Source organism: Camelus bactrianus, chromosome X, assembly GCF_048773025.1.
Source record: "Camelus bactrianus isolate YW-2024 breed Bactrian camel chromosome X, ASM4877302v1, whole genome shotgun sequence".
Classification (NCBI taxonomy): domain Eukaryota; kingdom Metazoa; phylum Chordata; class Mammalia; order Artiodactyla; family Camelidae; genus Camelus; species Camelus bactrianus.
Window position 1 is genome coordinate 64637529 of NC_133575.1, and position 18488 is coordinate 64656016.

General features: G+C 32.7%; 1 protein-coding gene across 5 annotated transcripts in view; it reads right to left on the reverse strand.

Moving 5' to 3' along the window:
• BRWD3 (bromodomain and WD repeat domain containing 3) overlaps positions 1-18488 on the reverse strand; it is a 130639-nt gene that overhangs the window by 17312 nt on the left and 94839 nt on the right. For 2 of the 5 annotated variants that reach the window (XM_074360032.1, XM_010949752.3), the window contains exons 28-40: positions 17286-17397; positions 15535-15596; positions 15264-15419; positions 14500-14620; positions 13361-13486; positions 13194-13272; positions 8894-8950; positions 7440-7580; positions 6460-6531; positions 4005-4157; positions 2888-3051; positions 2419-2516; positions 1721-1879 (exon numbers count right to left, since the gene is read on the reverse strand). In XM_074360032.1, coding sequence (XP_074216133.1) covers positions 1721-1879; positions 2419-2516; positions 2888-3051; positions 4005-4157; positions 6460-6531; positions 7440-7580; positions 8894-8950; positions 13194-13272; positions 13361-13486; positions 14500-14620; positions 15264-15419; positions 15535-15596; positions 17286-17397 — 1500 coding nt within the window. The remainder of the gene's footprint in view (positions 1-1720; positions 1880-2418; positions 2517-2887; positions 3052-4004; positions 4158-6459; positions 6532-7439; positions 7581-8893; positions 8951-13193; positions 13273-13360; positions 13487-14499; positions 14621-15263; positions 15420-15534; positions 15597-17285; positions 17398-18488) is intronic. The other 3 variants (XM_045512671.2, XM_045512670.2, XM_045512672.2) reach the window with 3 other exon arrangements.

Genomic DNA, 18488 nt, shown 5'->3' on the forward strand with positions numbered 1-18488 from the left:
GGTAAAGAAAAACTGGCAAAGATAAGTGAGGTAGGAGGAAAACAGGAGAGAGAACTGCAAAGATTGGAGAGAGCAAAGAGGAGCGTTTTGTGGTAACTGCAATTACAAGATTAGTCTAATAGTCTAGGTGTTATGGACTGAATTGTGCCCCCCACCCAGAAATACATATGTTGAAGTCCTAACCCCCAATATGACTGTATTTGGAGACAAAGCCTTTAAAAAAAAAAAGTGGGAAACTGCAAATAAGAGGCACAAAAGGCAGAAGAAAAGAAAAAAATATAGAAATATAAGAGAAACAGAGATATAGGAGAATCAGTAGAGTATAGAAGCCAGGCAGGGAGTAGAGTTCCTAGGGGGGTAGTCAATAGCATGGAATGATATGGAGGGATTGAGGAGATGGGGACTAACAAAAGAACACTTGCTGGTCACTGAAGATTACCAGTGATTCTGGGTAAAATAGCTTCTGGAGAGTGTTGAGGGCAGAGGCCAGACTACAAAGGGTGAAGAAATGTTTAGATGGAAAGAAAACAGAGGTAGGAAGTATAAGCTACTCTTTCTAAAAGCTTGACAGTGAAGGGAAGGGCAAAAAGAGATGGAAGTGCAGCAGGATCAGACGAGAGGGTAAAGATATAGATTGGGAAGAATAAAGGCACTAATTCTTTTAAAGTAATCACATGTTTCAATATTTCACAAATAATCAGTAAAATATATCTTTATAGTGTCTATTTTTAAGTTATTTGAAACTTCAATAATAATGGATAAGTTACTTAATCTTTCACTAAACATTTATATAAAATAAAAATGTATTTCAATAAAGATACTTGTAAAAGCATATTAACTACTATTCTTCACAAACTTCAAATAGATGAACAAATTAGAACTTTCTTTGAACATGTTCAGGGCCCAAAATATAGGACTAGGTATAAGAAGAAAGTTTATATAACAATAATAACCTTAAAATATTTATAACTGATTCCCCTAGACATGATTCAAAACGGATGTACCTGATAATGAATGATTAGATCAGTTATTTCTTTTTAAGCAGTGAAAACTGTCCTCCAAATAAGTTATATGGAAGCTCATCAAATGAAATAAAAAACAGAGTTGTACAGGTTGAATGGGAAAGCTCTTCTGAGAATTCCTGAAGTACTTAGTGGATTACCCAGAAACACGTAGGGCAGTCTGAAAACCCCTAAATGACTGAGACAGTAGGCTCCAAAGGAAGAGAATATCTGAGTTATATAACTGGAAAACCAAAGGAAGATGGTAGGTGGGTGTTGACTGAAAGAAGGCTCATTTTCAACACAAATCCTCTTGTAATGGGGCAGCCCTTAAAAATATGAATCCTATTTAAAGATGATTTTGGAAAAATGTTTTTCCTTTCTTATTAATACAATTTAATAATACAAAGAATCCTGTGTCTAACTGTCTGGTTTTTATGTGTTGGGGGAAAGATCTCTTTATTTTTTCCTCCCTATTCATTTTACATTTTATTTTTAAAAGACTAAGATATGTTTAAAAGACTAAGATATGTTTGGAAATCCACCCATTCCTATTTGTGGGTATGAAATCCTATCTGACTCAAATTTGACAATATTAAAATCCTCATAAACTATAAGGACATGCTAACTTTATGACCTAAACACATCAGCTTTTAAATGAGCTGTCTGCCATCAAAAAGGAACAAAGAATAAATGCTCTGGCCATATTTATTTCTTACCTTGTTTAACAGGCAAAACTCTATTTCGAAATGATTTGGCTTTTCCTGGGTCATGGCTATTTCCACTTCGGCTATATCCACTGAAGCTCGATGAAGAAAATGGCCCATCCGGTTCATCATCTAGTAAATACAGTGAAAGCCCTTCAGCAGCATCTGAAACTTACATTTAAAAAGACTGTAAGGTTAACATAATTATGTTTTCAGAAAAGTTAAACAGGTTGTTTTTAAAACTATATCTCACTCAGTTATTTAACTCTAACATCAAAATTACAAGTTGTCTGAAGGAGGAAATATGAATATTTTGAGAAGAAATGTTTTATCACATCATTAAACTTTCAAGCATAGAATATGAGAAAAACTTGTCCAAGGAAACCATCTCCCCACATAATGAATCTTCAATTCAATTGTAGATGAGTGGTCTGAGACACTATAGATGTTAAAAAATTACAGAATTTAAAAATTACGTGACTTTAAAATTCACCTAGTCTTAACACCGTCATTTTAAAAATGAAGAAACTAAATCCTATGACTTAATGTCATACCTAGGGCCACACAGATAGAAGAACTGGAGATAAAATGCAACTTTTCTACATCTAAATCCATTGTTCTTTGTACTATAAACCACACTGCCTCTTCGATATCCTTAGTACCATTATTAAACTAAAATACAGAACATCATAAACAAAAGACATACTTACCAGGAGATGAGAAAGGAGAGCTAGTCCTGGCATAAGACACTGAGGTATTCTGGTCATTTTTAGGCTGCAACTTCATTTGTTTCTGTTTCCCTTTTGGACTACAAGTGAAAATAAATAAAATAATGAACATTTTCTATTAGCAACATAATATGCTAGAGACAATACGATACAAAATGCTTAAGTTGACCAAAGGAGAAATAAAATATAATTTAAGTGAAATGCTTCAAACTGGTAATAGGACAAAGTTAAATTTCAATCATTAATTTTTTAGAAAAAAAGTTTTGGTATAGTAAAATCCACATAAACAAAGCTTTGAGTTACCAGCTCCATCTTTACACAGATGTAAGAGTTCTTAAAAAAAAATCTCTTGAGTCTTGGGATCCCTTCAAAGTAGCCAATAAACTTCAAAAAATGAGTAATACACATAAAATGCTTTGAAAACACAAACTGTGACATCAATGTAATGTACCTAGGAGCTCTGCTACTAGATAATGAACTGCTGCTGCTTCTTAGACGTTTTCTGTACCGTGGCCTTCTCCTCTTCTGACTCTGGATTGCTGACTTATATTCAGAGATGATATTTTTAATATGACTTTCAAATAAGGCAGATAATCGCAGTGTCATGCTATAGATCTGAAAAGGTAGAAATTAGTCATTTTATCAACTACTCTAATTATATCAAAATAAAAAGTATAAACCTGCCTGGACCAATATCAGCATCATCCTTTCAGACAAAATATATGTGCTATATCATACACTAGAAAAATTCTTCCTGAAGAAGTAAAACAAGGTACCATTTTCACCTATATATTAATCAAGATTTCTATAAGATAATATCCATTGTTGGGAAGGATAGGAAAAAACATTCTCATACACGGCCAATGGGTATTTTAACTGGAACAATATTCTAAAGACAATTTGCAGTACATGCCAAAACTTTAAAAATATACATATCCTTTGGCAAACAATTTTACTTCTAGAAATTTATCCTAAGGAAATATCAGAGAATTACACATACAAAATAATTATGTTCAAGGGTCAAAGATGTTAGCCACAGCATTATTCATTTAAAGTGAGAAACAAAAAACAACCTAAATCTCTAGCATCAGGATACTGGTTAAATAACAAACCCGCCTATACAGTAGAATACAATGGAAACATTAAAACTTCTGTTTTTAAAGAGTAATAATAAAATGGGAAAATGTTCATAATACATAAGTTAAATAAATACTGTCAATCACTTTTACTTATCAAATTATTTACTGGACATAGTAAAGAGTACTCAAATTTCTACCACTCCTTTCTTTGATTTCTTTTTGGTAAATATAAGTATTGCTTAAGAATAAAGAAAAAGCAGGTAGAAGAAAGGAAGAGGGGCTTAATTTCAGAATGATCTTGCTAAATGTATCATTAATGCATGCCTAATAAACAGTTTCAGAGAAAGTACTGAGAATCAAACTTCAATAACTATGTCAAAATAGTAGTACATATTTGTTTTGCAATTTTAAAACTAGTGAAAGAAAACTGCCTGACATATATAACTAAATGCTTAGGTAATTAATCCACCTAATATTTGTTTTTCATACCCTTGACTTTTTATTAGAGGTATAAGCTTTGGAGTTGCTGAATATTTGGCGAACATCCTTATAAAATTCCAGAGGACTACCATAGTTTCCTGCTTCCAAAGTTTCTTTCACAGTGCTGAAGTCCATAGGAGTATCTATAACATCTTGATTATCCTACAAAGAAGAATGTGTTATTAAACATGCAGTCTGAGTAACAACACTACATAATACAATGGTACTGAGATTTGCACCACCAATCCACCATGAAATAAACACACCGCTCTTCAATCTGCCAACTACCTCCCCCTAGCTTCAAACCATCCATTTAATAGAGCTCTTCTGGTGGCTCAGGAAAATAGCAGGGGTCTGTGTGAGGGCCTTGGCTCTCACCCTGCAATGGATAACGAGATGACTCTTTCAAGGAACAGAATACAAAATGCACAGCCACTGGCTTCATCTCTACAAAGCTAGGAGTATCTTGTAAATATGTAGCTAATTTGTGACATGGAACCATTTAATTCTATGTCAATAATCCCATCTTCAGCCTTTGTTGAGCAATTTGCCAGAGACTTGGCATGCGGGGATTCTACCCAAACTGTCATTAGTTGAAGGTCAAAGTCAAAGTGGCCATGTCTGTGCCTTTCTCCTTTTTGTTTTTTAATAAATGTGATACTTTTGCTTGCTCCATCTCATAGATTCACATTAGTTTCATTTTGATTAATTAGGAGAGGGAAAAGACTCTTTTAACCCAGATCTTTCAAGTCTACTTAAGATAGTCGTAGGGTTAGCATATGGAATTTCATAAGATATTTGTGAGGTTATCATATGAAATTACATCTGAAATTTATACTTATATATACCACAACTACCAATAACAATACCAATTTTGAAAAAAATACCTTTATTTCATTCTTAACCACAGTTCCTCATTCATGGGAATTTTGTACATGCTAGGCACTGCACAACTTCTTAAATCTTGGCTTAAGATTGGACAATAATACTTAAGATTGGGCAATAAGATTTCATGACCTAACAGAGATTTGTGTGAAAGACACAGCAGAGTTATAAAAAGTATTAAACATTTAAAAAGCAATGATATTTTGTGTTTTAAGTTAACAAAATCAAGGTGCATTTTTATTTAATCCTCAGAACCATTTTGAGAGGCAGGTATACCCTGAGGTTTAAAACAGCTAACTCAACTAATGTTGTATGTTTAAAAAGTGGCAATGTAAATTTTTTTGAATACATTTTAAAGAGAGTTTACAGGAATTATTTCTGAAAGAGAACTTTCAACAATTAAATTAAAAGAATAGTAGATTTTGGGGATGTAAGTAACTAGGTATAAGTCTGTGGAGTTGGTAATTACCATGTACCTATAATGACAGAGGAATAGAAAGAGATCCTTAATGCAAAAAAAAAAAAAAAATGACAGTAGAAATTATATTCTCAATACATACATTCTTCAATCTCCTACCCAGTCCATTCTTAACAGTTCTGGATAAAAATGATGCACTTTTTGCTAGTTAACCTGTCATCTGATGACTTTATATTGTACTGAGCTAAAAATTGTTCACCTATTTCTTCTCATCTGTCCCTTTTCAACTAAATAGAAAAAAATACATACTTTCATGGCAGCCCTTCAAAAATGTGAGGAATGTTACCATATCTTTATTCTTCTCTTCTTTGAGTTAAATATTCCAATTCCTTCAAAAGTATATGACAAGGTTTCCTCATCTGTCACTGGCTTGACTACAATACCACCTAACATCTGCATGATATTTTACAGTGTCTAAAGCTGTAATAAATGTATTTTAGAGTGAAAACCACAGTCAGTATTAGAGCCTTTATCATATTTAGAATCATTAAGAAGTAAAAGCACAACATTTCTCTCAAAGGAGGAGCCAAAGGGGCAGAAGAGAGGTATTATAAAAAGAGAGAAAATATTTTTGCAATTATGAGAAACCATAATTGATTTTAATGTATCTTTTAAAATTTTTTTTGCTTAAATCATAAAAAAACAAAAGTGTATTCTCACATAGTATGGCTTATGAACCAAAGATTTTCACAGAGGAAAAATATTGGAACTTTGTGTATTATGATGACCAAAACTCAGAAGACCTAGTCACTCTGCTGAATGAAGTCCCAGTGGGAATAATCAATTGCAATTACAGATATAATTATGTTGTGTAATTGATGTTTTTAACTCTGCTACAGTGGGTTTATATCTATAGAAACAAACATCTACGCAAATATTATAAAGAACACTCTTGAGCACATGTTGATTTAAATCAGCTCATGTTGATTTAAAAAACAAAAAAACAACCAAAAAATCAAACAAAGGTAAAAAGAGAGTGAGCAGAGTTGGAAAATAGCTTTATAAAATATAAAAGGTTCATTTCATTATGGAGATTTTAAAAAGTAAAACAATACAAAACAACCAGAATATATATAGCTTTTTAGAGACTACTAGGCCTACCTCACAAAAAGATGGGTCTTGTTGTTCTAGAATAACTGACTCAGAGGATTCACCCTCTTGTTCTTGATGGCCCTATTAGGGTAAAGAAAATATATTGTGTTTCCAGACTGCCAAAACAAATTCTCAAGACTTGCAATGCAATTATGATTTAATGCTCAAAGATCCATAAATAGGAATTATGCTTTCACTGACTGTAATTTAAGATGAAGGAATTCTACATTCACCATTCTCCTCTGCTATGAAAAAATAAGACTAGTTTATTCTACCCAAACTCTCTACAAATAAAACAAACAAAACAAAACAAAACAAAACAAAGACAAGCTTTGTTGAACATAATTTTATTCCTTATTTGAATGACAATTTTTCCCAACTGAAACTTGTGTATGCAGAGAATACTGATGCTTACTAATTTCTGAGGATGGTCTGATGTATTTCTGAAATATTGCTGTACCATTTCTCTGAAAAAGTTAAAACAGATTTGCTAGTCAACATATAAATATATATACTCCTAGAAAAGGAATCCTATAATCTAAGTTCTCATGCTTTTATCTTTGATGAAAAGTAATATAGTGTATTATTTACTCTAAGTGTTCATATTGGATAACATATTTAGTATAAATTAAACAGGTCTGACATATGTTACCAAGAGTCTCCAGTGTGTAGAAGTGTATTAGAACTTAGTAAAATGCATTAACAAATATCTAAAGTAAAAGCAGGAAGGAATTACAAGGATATGTAGATTGAAATTTGGTTTACAACTGCATAATTTACACACAAAGTACACGTCAGGCATTTTTCAAAGTCATAAGTAATCAAACTACCCATTTTCACAATTCAAAGATACACCAACAAGGAAGGAAGAGGAAGGAAGGAACAAGGAAGGAAGGATGAAAGAGGAAAAGAGGATCTTAACTAGATCTTACCATGGACAGTGATGGGAAATTACATATTGGCAATTACTGAAATAACTGTATGCTTACTGGGTAGGAAAGATGATCGGATGGCTGTCGAAATGGCTCTGAGTCTTCACGTTCATAAATGAGGCCCAACAGCTCTTTGCACTGTTTTCTCCAAGCATCAGGATTACACTTTAACGACTGTCTTCTGCCTCGGCATTTGACCTGCAGATTTAACAGAATTATACCTAAAAGCTCTTTCCTTAAATATTCATTGATTTTCTCTTATCCTCTTGATGTTAACATATCTATATAAGATGGAGTAGCTGCTATTTAAAAGTTTCTTAGTTTAATTTAGACATCATTTCCCCTCACACAAAATAAACAAATTAAAAACTAGATATTATATTCATGAAATAGCAAGATATCTAGTATTCTGAATTCTCATTTTAAGAAAATCTAAACCTCAAATATGAAATTTTTTTGCAGGGGGGAAGAAATTAGGTTTATTTATTTACTTGGTTTTCCAATAGAGATACTGGGGATTGAACCCACAACCTCATGCATGCTAAGTATGCACTCTACCACTTGAGCTATACCTTCCCCCTAAACCTCAAATAAAACACAGATGAACAAACTTTTATTTTCTATACAAGGCTAATAATTTTAATGCCTTAATTTTTGCTTGTAGTTAAGAATATTTGACAATGGCACCATAATTTTCTCAAAATAACACTTGACCTATATGTGTATAAATATATATGTGTGTGTGTGTGTGTGTATATATTTATTTATTTAAGCAAATCCTTTGTGGTCAAAATACATTCTGGCCTTTACAATTTGATTCCTTTGTTATATGATCTCTTTCAGTATTTGAAAGGAAACTTTTCCTTATATACAACAAATGTTTGTCTATTATCATAGAGGGGAAGTGTGCAGAACAGAGTTAACATAACAGACCTGAGGCTATCTTTAGCAGGGCTTGCTTGTAAGGTTGACCCTTAACTGGCATCTGGGAACGTGGCACTTGAACTCCTTCCTAAATAAGAAAAGTGGTTTACTGTGCCCACATTGTTTATACAAACAATGTGATTTGTGCTGAACACCCACTTTCCTATATATTTCCTGTGCTTTCCTGCATTCTGAGAGTCTGTAATCCTGGCATGTGCTGCTAGTCAGATGGTTGTCTACATAACAAACTCCCAATAAATTCAATACATTTCTTGGAAACTGAGTCTAATCACATACATGTAGCTACATTTTCATTGTGGAGGAAGTGTGTACTCTGTGTGGTCCCTCAGAGGAGACAGAGTATAAAGAAATGTGCATATGGATTTCTCCAAACGCTGCCTGTATCTTTTTCCCTGTGATCCAGCTATATATCTTTACTATGTCACTTAGCAATGAGTTAACAACTATATATACTGAGTTCTGTAAGTCTTTCTAGCAACTCTCCAAATATTCGGAGCTGTACTTAGGGATCCCTGACATAGGAAGTCTGAAATTGTTTCTTATCAGCAGTTCATTTATTCACTCACCCTTCTTCCAGATGAAGTACCAGGACCATCTGAATCTAAATCAACCATTTCTGTATCCTAAAATTGAAAGGGAAGAGCCAAAGAAGATATTAAGTTACAATCAAAGTCTTACAAGTTAGATAAACATTTACAAAGAAATGGCAATTAACTCCCTCATTGGAGCAGGCAGCAGAACCAAGTTGAGAGGGGAAACTCATTCCAAACTTTACCTACATGCTGTGCACAAGTTGGAAAGTGTACTGCAAGAAGAGTAAACAAAGTTTCTCTTTAAATAAGAACAGGGAATGTGGCGGAAAGTATTTAGTGATTGGTACCTAAAGTTGCACCTAAATGCTAGTATTTCTTTTAAAAAAAACTTATTTTATATGAACTGCTAATTTAGTATGATAATCATGAATTACTCATGATTTATCTTTTGCTATTTCAAGAAATACATCTGTTTTCTATGTGTATTAAAATGTGAGATTTAATTAATATCCCTACGAAGGATAGTTTTCTTTTTTTTAATACAAACAGGCAAGGCCCACACACCACTATTTAACCTGGTGATGGTGAAGCATAGAGGTAATGCCCAGGAGAAAAGAAAAGTAGCTTATGAGCCATTGGTGTCCCTTTCTAATAAAATAAAGTTGCTGAATTATGTTTTACTCTAATTTTCCATTCTGACCCAAAGAGTGCTACTCTGAGTAGAGTAACATTTATCCATGATAAGAACTCTCAACAAGATAGGTATAGAGGGACTGTATCTCAACGTAATAAAGACCATATATGACAAGCCCACAGCTAACTTCAAGATCAATGGTAAAAAGCTAAAAGCTTTTCCTCTAAGATCAGGAATAAGACAAGTATGCCCACTCTAGTTAATTTTATTTAACATAGTATTAGAATTCCTAGTTAGAACAATTAGGCTGGCAAGAGAAACAAAACGCATTCAAATTGAAAAAGGAGGAAGTAATACAGTCTCTGTTAGTAGATGACATGACATACATATAGGAAATCCTAAATACTCTACCAAAAACCTGTTAGGACTAATAAACAAATTCAGTAAAGTTGCAGTGTACATAATCAATATACAGAAATAAATTGTGTTTCTATATACCAACAAAGGAATATCAGAAAGTGAAATTCAGAAAACGATACCATTTATAATTACATCAGAAAGAGTAAACTATATTGGAAAAATTTTAACCAAAGAGGTGAAAGATCTGCACACTGAAAACCATAAGGCATTGATGACAGAGATTGAAGAATATACAAATAAATGGAAAGATAGTCCATGCTCATAGATTAGAAAAAATAACATTATTAAAATGTCCATACTACCTAAAGCAATATACAGATTCAATGCAATCCCTATCAAAATTCTAAGAGTATTTATTTTGCAGGAATGGAAAAAAATCCTAAAATTTATATGAAACCACAAGAAAGAATCCTAATAGCAATCTTGAGAAAGAAGAAAAAAGCTAAAGGCATCACTTCCTAATCTCAAACTATATTACAAAATTATAGTAATCAAAAGAGTATGGTATTAACATAAAACACATAGATCAGTGGAACAGAATAGAACACAGAAATAAACCCATAAATATTGGTCAATTAATTTACAACTAAAGAGCCAAGAATCTACAGTAGGGAAACAATAGTGTCTTCAATAAATTGTGCTGGGAAAACTGGATATCCACCTGCAAAAGAATGAAACTGGACCCCTATCTTACATTATACATAAAACTCAACTCAAAATGGATTAAAGACTTGGATGTAAGACATGAAACCATAAAACTCCTAAAAGAAAACACAGGGGTTAAGCTCCTTAACATCTATCTTGGCAATGATGTTTTTAGATTTGAGAAAATCCAAAGGCAACAAAAAGTAACAATTGCAAAAATAAACAAGTGGGGCTATATCAAACTAAAAAGCTTTTGCACAACAAAGGAAACCATCAACAAAATGAAAAGGCAACATAGTGAATGGGAGAAAATATTTGCAAATCATATATTTGATAAGGGGTTGATATCCAAAATATATAAACAACTTGATAGCAAAAGAACAAATAATCTGATTAAAAAATGGGCAGAGAAACTGAATAGACATTTTTTTCCAAAGGAGACATCTAAATGAAAATATGCTCAACATCATCAATTATCAGTGGAAAGCAAATGAAAACCACAATGAGGTATCACTTCACATCTGTTAGAATGGTTATTATCAAAAAGACAAAGAAATAAAAATTATTGTATACTCTTGATGGAAAAATTGGTACAATCACTATGTTAAACAGTATGGACATTTCTCAAAAAATTAAAAATAGAACTACCATATGTTCCAGCAATCCCACATCTAGGTATACATTCAAAGGAAATAAAAACAAGAGATCAAAGATATAAAGTTACACTTCCAAGTTCACTGCAGCATAATTCACAACAGCCAAGACATGGAAACAATCTAAGTGTCTGTCAGTAGATGAATGGATAAAGATGATGTGGTATACATATACACAATGGAGTATTATTCAGCCTTGAGAAAGAAGGTAATTCTGTCATTTGTGACAACACAGATGGACCCTGAGGGCATTATGCTAAGTTAAATAAGCCAGACAAAGAAATAGAAAAATTGTATGGTATCACTTATATGTAGAATCTTAAAAAAAAAAAAAAGTCAAACTCATAGAAACAAGACAGAAAAGTGGTTGGGTGGTGAACTGGATGGTGGGAGAAAACACAGAAAGGATGGCAAAAGGGTACAAACTTTCAGCTATAAGATGAATAAGGTCTGAGGATTTAAGGATCTAATGTAAAACATGGTGACTATAGTTGATAACACTGTATTATATAACTGAACTTTGCTAAAAGAGTAGAACTTAAATGTTCTCAGAGACAGAGAGAGAGACAGAGAGAAAGAGAAAAAGAAAATAAAGTTGTCAAATTACATTTTATTTTAATTTTCTATTCTAATTCATGTAGTAGTACTCTGAGGAGAAATTCTTACTATATAAAATCCTGAGTCAAAAGGCATTTATATGAAATGTCAGAGAAAATATCAGAAATAAGAACGATAATTTTTTCATTAATATCAGGAGGAGAATATCTAATTGGCATATAAGAGTTTTCCTTAATATATAAATAACATTTAACTTCAATAATGTAACATTTTATAGTCAAAAACATTTTCATGAAAGTAAAAAGCAACACTGGAGATTTATCATTGTGAATTAACAGTGCAGAAAATACAAACATGCAAAATACCACTGTACAATAGCCACTGCAATAAAATCTAGCATAGCTGAATCACTCATCCATGGGATGAATTTTTTCCCATTAAAGATTTTTGAATTATTATTTTCCATTATTGTTTCAGCCTCTTGGTTTCTGCTTCTATCATAGCCTCTAGTTAAAAATAGCTTAATGTAAATTAGGGACATGACTGGGTGGGGAAATCAGGTATGTCAGAGGGTAAGCTGACAATACTAATTCCATTTTAATCAAGAAAAATTGGTTTAGGGGGAGGGTATAACTCAGTGGTAGAGTGTGTGCTTAGCACATATGAGGTCCAGGGTTCAGTCCACAGTACCTCTGCTAAAAGTAAATAAATAAACCTAATTACCTACTTCCCGCACACACACACAAAAAAGAAAAACTGGTTAATGTTTGCAAATTTCCATAAAGGAAATCAAATAGCAATTCCATGAAACTACTAAAACTGAAGACTTTAAAACCTGAAATTTGAAAACACTTTTATATTTTATATATACTGTGTAGAAAATAAATCCCTACTAAAATTTCCTTCAATGAACCATTCTTTTAAAATACTATTTAGTGCTTTGTCCTGTTTTCAAGGGCTAGAAAATTAAGTGTTGATTTCTCATCACTGAAATCCACTGTGTAAAAAGAATGACTGGTCACCTCTCTCTGACTAAACACTACAGCACTACTACATTTTTGGTATATACTATCTAATTACAGGTTAAGGAGTTTAATACAAAAAGATGCAGGTATTCAGCCAGCTTTTTTTAAAATTGAAGTATAGTCAGTTTACAATTAAACAGTATTTTTTGGGAGGGAGGTAATTTGGTAATTAATTAGGTTGTTTGTTTGTTTATTTATTAAATGGAGGTTCCAGGGATTGAATCCAGGAACTCATGCATGCTAAGAACGTACTCTACTACTGAACTATTACCCGCCCCCCCAGCCAGCTTTTAGAAAGCAGTTTCACTGTTCATAACCAGTTATAACACTTACATACTTACTTTATTTTAAATAACAGAAAAGGAATTCATTCTTACTACTCATGCTGTAATTCTTACCTCCTCTGCATCAGTACTATTTAGTTCTTCTGCTTTAATTTTATTGTAAGTATCCAGTATATCAGTACAGCTCTGATCCCTAAGAAACAAGATAAGTTGAAATACATTTCAATACATTTAAAAAAAATCAGAAGTCAGCCTTTTCGGAAGACAAAACTGCTTCTTACCCAATAAATCGAAGTAAGACATCAGTTACAGTTTTGGCTGCTTTAACTATAGGACTGTCTGGCTCATTGAAAGTCCTAGCATTATGCTCAATGTAGCGTACTTCCCACATTAATGCTGATATTCTCCTATGAACAAAAAAAATGCCCTGTTATTCTTGATTGATATATTTACAGTCTATTCTATGATTAGACAACGTAGAACAAGTAGATATTTAATCATGATATGTCAAAGGTGTTCGAATATATGTATGTGACTCAATATATGTGTGTGACTAATATCTACTAATAAAGGTATATAGTTACAGTATCTGAAGCACAGGCAAGAGTTTAAAACCACTCGGCTATAAACTTGGGTATTAAAACTTGGAAAAGAACTGACCCACAACATTATGGGTAAACAATGATTTGACCAAGTACAAAGAAACAAAAGCATTCAGTGCTTTGATAAAGTCAAAAGAATGTTTAGTTTCAGAGAAGAGGAAAAAGAGAACCAGACTTAGAAAAGGAAAGATTTTTATCTAGTTACTTTTATGACATATATTACTGAATTACATTAAAAGTAATGTTATAACATACACCCAAACAGTTATATTTACAACCAATTCATGGAATAACTGTAATTAGACACAGTAGACTCTGGGGTGAGAAAGGTATCAAAATTTGCCCTCCACTACCCTCCCATAATCACCCCACTCATGACCAACACCAAAGAAAAAATAACTTGGCTTTTTCTACACAAATTTCTTTCAGGGCTAGTAATTAAATGTAAGTAACTGCTGCCTAATTCCCCAACAGGGGATTTAAACATGCTCCAAGTCTCTGGAGCACTGTAATCATGATGAATCCACAAACCACTTAATCTGCATTTAATAAAACAAAATTAACTGTCGGTTTTGTTTCATATGTGATTGGGCTACTCATAATTTCCTCTCTGTCCATACTCTTTCTTACCCTAGAAGATTGAGAATTTATTGAATTAAGAGGAATTAGTGTTCCAAATTTTCAGAAGAAATTTTGGAGTGGGTCGTTTGAATGGTTATTTTAAATGGAAACACAGATCTCAGTGTATCATTATGCAAAAAGGAAAGCAAAAGACACAAAGCTGTAAGCTTTATAGTAAATGATAAAACTAAACAGACCTGTAAAAGCGATTTTCAAGTCTCCGCCTGATGGTGTTGAGGTCAGTTGGATAAGCAACTACAGTACAGTACAAGGGATAGGCACTGAGATCCACTGGAACAGCAAAAGGACTGGCAAAATCTATAATATTTCCAAAATCAAAAAAGGTAGTTATAAAAAAAAGTAGTTATAAAGAACAGTAATATTTCATGTTAACAGATAAAAACACATATAAACAAGCAGGGTAGGCAATATAATACTACATTTCTAAAATTATAATATTCAATTATGCAAATATGAGACCAATACTATTATAATATTTTTATTTGGACATAATATCTATGAATCATGCATTATACACTGGCCCTAATCAGATAAAATGAGGCAAAATTAAAGGAAAATTGTGTTTAACTTCAAATTTTTGTCTTTTCTGGATAAATGCCAAATGTCTCAAGTGATATGTTTCAGAAAATATAACTTGTCACAGAGTAAAATATATTACTCTACCCACTGTCTTTGTCAAACAACCCATCCAAAGTCAGGCTCAAGGAATAGCTAGAGAGCCAAAATGACCCAAGAAAGTAAAAGACATCTATAGCCCAGAACTGAAAAGGTTTGCCAGGCATTACTTTGGCCAAGCATAAAAAAATGTTAGTATTAAAACTAGAATCAATGTGTCTCTTTAGTTAAAAATATACAGTAAAAAAATGCATTTCCTTTTATAGAACTTAAAATTCTGCTGGTTTTCATTATTCCTTTCCATCTTCTTTCACATTCACCATACCCAGGGAAAGAAGGTGGTTGATGCCCTGAATAACCCGTTCACACTCCTCATCTCTGGAATGAGCCCCCCATTCTCCTTCTTGGGGTTTGTAGAGCAAAGCAGTCAGTTCCTCCTGGGACACAGGAACACCTGCACCAACTTCATCTGGAAATGCAGCTATGCATAAGATGAAAAATCATAAATGATTAGTTTCCAATATCAAGCTACTGCCATTTTTCTTTTAGAGAAATAGTTAATTTTTAAAAGCATTAAAAAAAAAAAGCATATTTACTTCCTTCTGGAATTGGCTCCATATCCCAGGGGCTCATCTTTTCTCTCTCGTTATTGTCCCAGCTATTAAAAATAATGATACAAATGAAATTCACGTAACACTTTTACATACTAGCATAATTTGCATGACTTCTTGGGGGTGAAATCTGGAAAGGGGCAACACAGTTTCCTTGAAGTACAACTTTGCTTATATAAAGATATTAATAAATCTCTAATAGAGAAAACATGGTTCACCAATATGAAACTTAGCTGTAAGTTGACTCTTAGCTCTGTTTGGCTTTAAAAAAAAATTCCAAACAAGCTTACATTCAATGTTAAGCCAAGGTACAGAATAAAAAGATCTCTTTGGAAAAAGGTCAAATTAATAGATCACTTTCTGTTAGATAATCTACTTCATTCTAACTGGTTAAGTATTATAGCATCTCCAAAATTTTATTATTCCATGTTGATCTGCAATATGGAGACTAAGTCAATCTACACAGAATAAACATTTCTTCTATCATTCTTTTTTTTTAATTTTTAAACATTTTTTATTGATTTATAATCATTTTACAATGTTGTATCAAATTCCAGCATAGAGCACAATTTTTCAGTTATACATGAACATATATATATTCATTGTCACATTTTTTTCTCTGTGAGCTACCATAAGTCTTGTATATATTTCCCTGTGCTATACAGTGTAGTCTTGTTTATCTTCTACATTTTGAAATCCCAGTCTATCCCTTCCCACCCTTCACCCCCTTGGCAACCACAAGTTTGTATTCTATGAGTCTGTTTCTGTTTTGTATTTATGTTTTGTTTTCCACATATGAAGATGTGGTATATTTATACAATGGAATACTATTCAGCCATAAAAACCGATAACATAACGCCATTTGCAGCAACATGGATGTTCCTGGAGAATGTCATTCTAAGTGAAGTAAGCGAGAAAGAGAAAGAAAAATACCATATGAGATCTTCTATCATTCTTGAGTAGAAAGCTTCGTTTACTAGGGATCTTACAACTCTGATATTTCATGAAGAAGAAAGTCAATGTAGACAAATAGTATGTCCAAACATAATGCAGTCACCTCTGCCTAGAATTCATACCATTAAATAAAAGACTATTATAACAATTACTTTAAACATTGAATTAATTTGCATTCTTCATGAAATAACAGTTGTAATTCTTTTTTTTAAATTGAAGTATAGTGGTTGACAATATCTTGGGTATACAGCAAAATGATTTAGTTTTATATATATATATGTCTATATATACATAGACATACATATTCTTTTTTACATTCTTTTCCATTATAGGTTATTACAAGATACTGAATATAGTTCCCTGTGCTATACAGTAGGTTCTTGTCATTTATCTATTTTATATATAGTAGTGTATATCTGGTAATCCGAAATTCCTAATTTATCCCTCCCCCACCTTTCCCCTTTGGTAACCATAAGTTTGTTTTCTATGTCTATGAGTAATAGCTGCCAATCTTGTCTAAAATAGAAACATTTAAGAGAAAATACAGGAATAAAGTAGGCAGAAATTAAGTCTTCAGTTGCTGCTTTGTTTTAGAATGCATATTGGATCAAAAGTTTTATCACCAAATTCCTACCTTAGAGAAACTATGATTACTTCCTTACAGGTATAGGTCTTGTAAGACTAAGTAAGTTAGTAAAAAAGTATTACTTCTGGTAGAGTTTATACAGTCTGTATAGTTCCAAAGTATTATATCAGGTATAAAAGACCATAATAGTACTTACTGAACACTGTAACATTGGAAAGAACTATCAGGATACTCTGGTTGAAAAGGCTGCTGACTCTCCACAGTCCCAAACCACCAGGCGTCATCTATTATACTGCGGAATCTATCACCTACAATGTTTTTAGAAACCTTTTTAAAAGAGAGCTCTTGAGAGTAATAGCTCTGTTCCCACTCTAAACTACCCTTTGTTGAATACAGAAGTAGCATTGTATCTAGCATTATTAGAAGTTTCAATCTGAGTTTTCCAAATAAGTGAACTTTACATTTCACCCTCTTTAAAGATTTTGATTCCCAAGTGCTAGCAATCATTTTGAAATAAATCACATATGTATAGATATATCTTCTTAAATAAATGTTACCACATATAAATTTTATCAAGTACTTGGGATCACCATTAGGCGTACTGCTTTTTGTACTGCACATATGATACTATAGTTGTTTCTTATATTTTGTTTCACCTTTTTGTTGTTAAAAATCTCTTCATACTAGTTTTCTGCCTCTGATGGCTAAGAAATACAAAACTAACTATTGTGGACAATAATGATTCTTCCATGTAAGAAAGAAGAATTTAAAAGTAATTATAGTAGACAATAACAGGATTTACTCTATGTTAGGTACCACTTTAAGTGCTTTCTATAGATTAACTCATTTATTGCTCACATCAACCTTATAGGTATGTTCTGATGTGATTCCCATTTTACAGATAATCAAATTGAGGGGCAGAGACGTTAAACTCTTGCTCAAGATTATACAGGTAGTAAAAGGGGAAGTAATAGAAAGGGAGAGAAAGAGAGGGGTAGAGAACAAAAGGAAGAAATGAGGAGAGAGGGAGAGAAGAGGGTAGATGGGTAGGTAAAAAGAAGCAGAAGGAGACAGAGAAAGAGAGGGAGGGAGGGAGGAGGAGGGAGAGAGAGAGAGAGAGACAGAGAGAGAGAAAGAGAGAGAGAGAAAAGAGAGAGAAAACCACAAACAGTAAAGGTCGATTAAGAGCCCAAGTACTCAATTTTAGGGCAATTGACAATTGAAGATTTTCTTTTAAATTCAGTTTTGTATTCTAATAGAGTAGGCATTGACAGAAAAGGTTTTATGTCACACACAATGTGCATAAAACCACCTAAACATAACTGAAAAGAAAATTTTAATTTTTCTAATTTTGGCTAGTTTATTCAGGCTACATGTTAAACTGGTTTCTTTCTGTTAA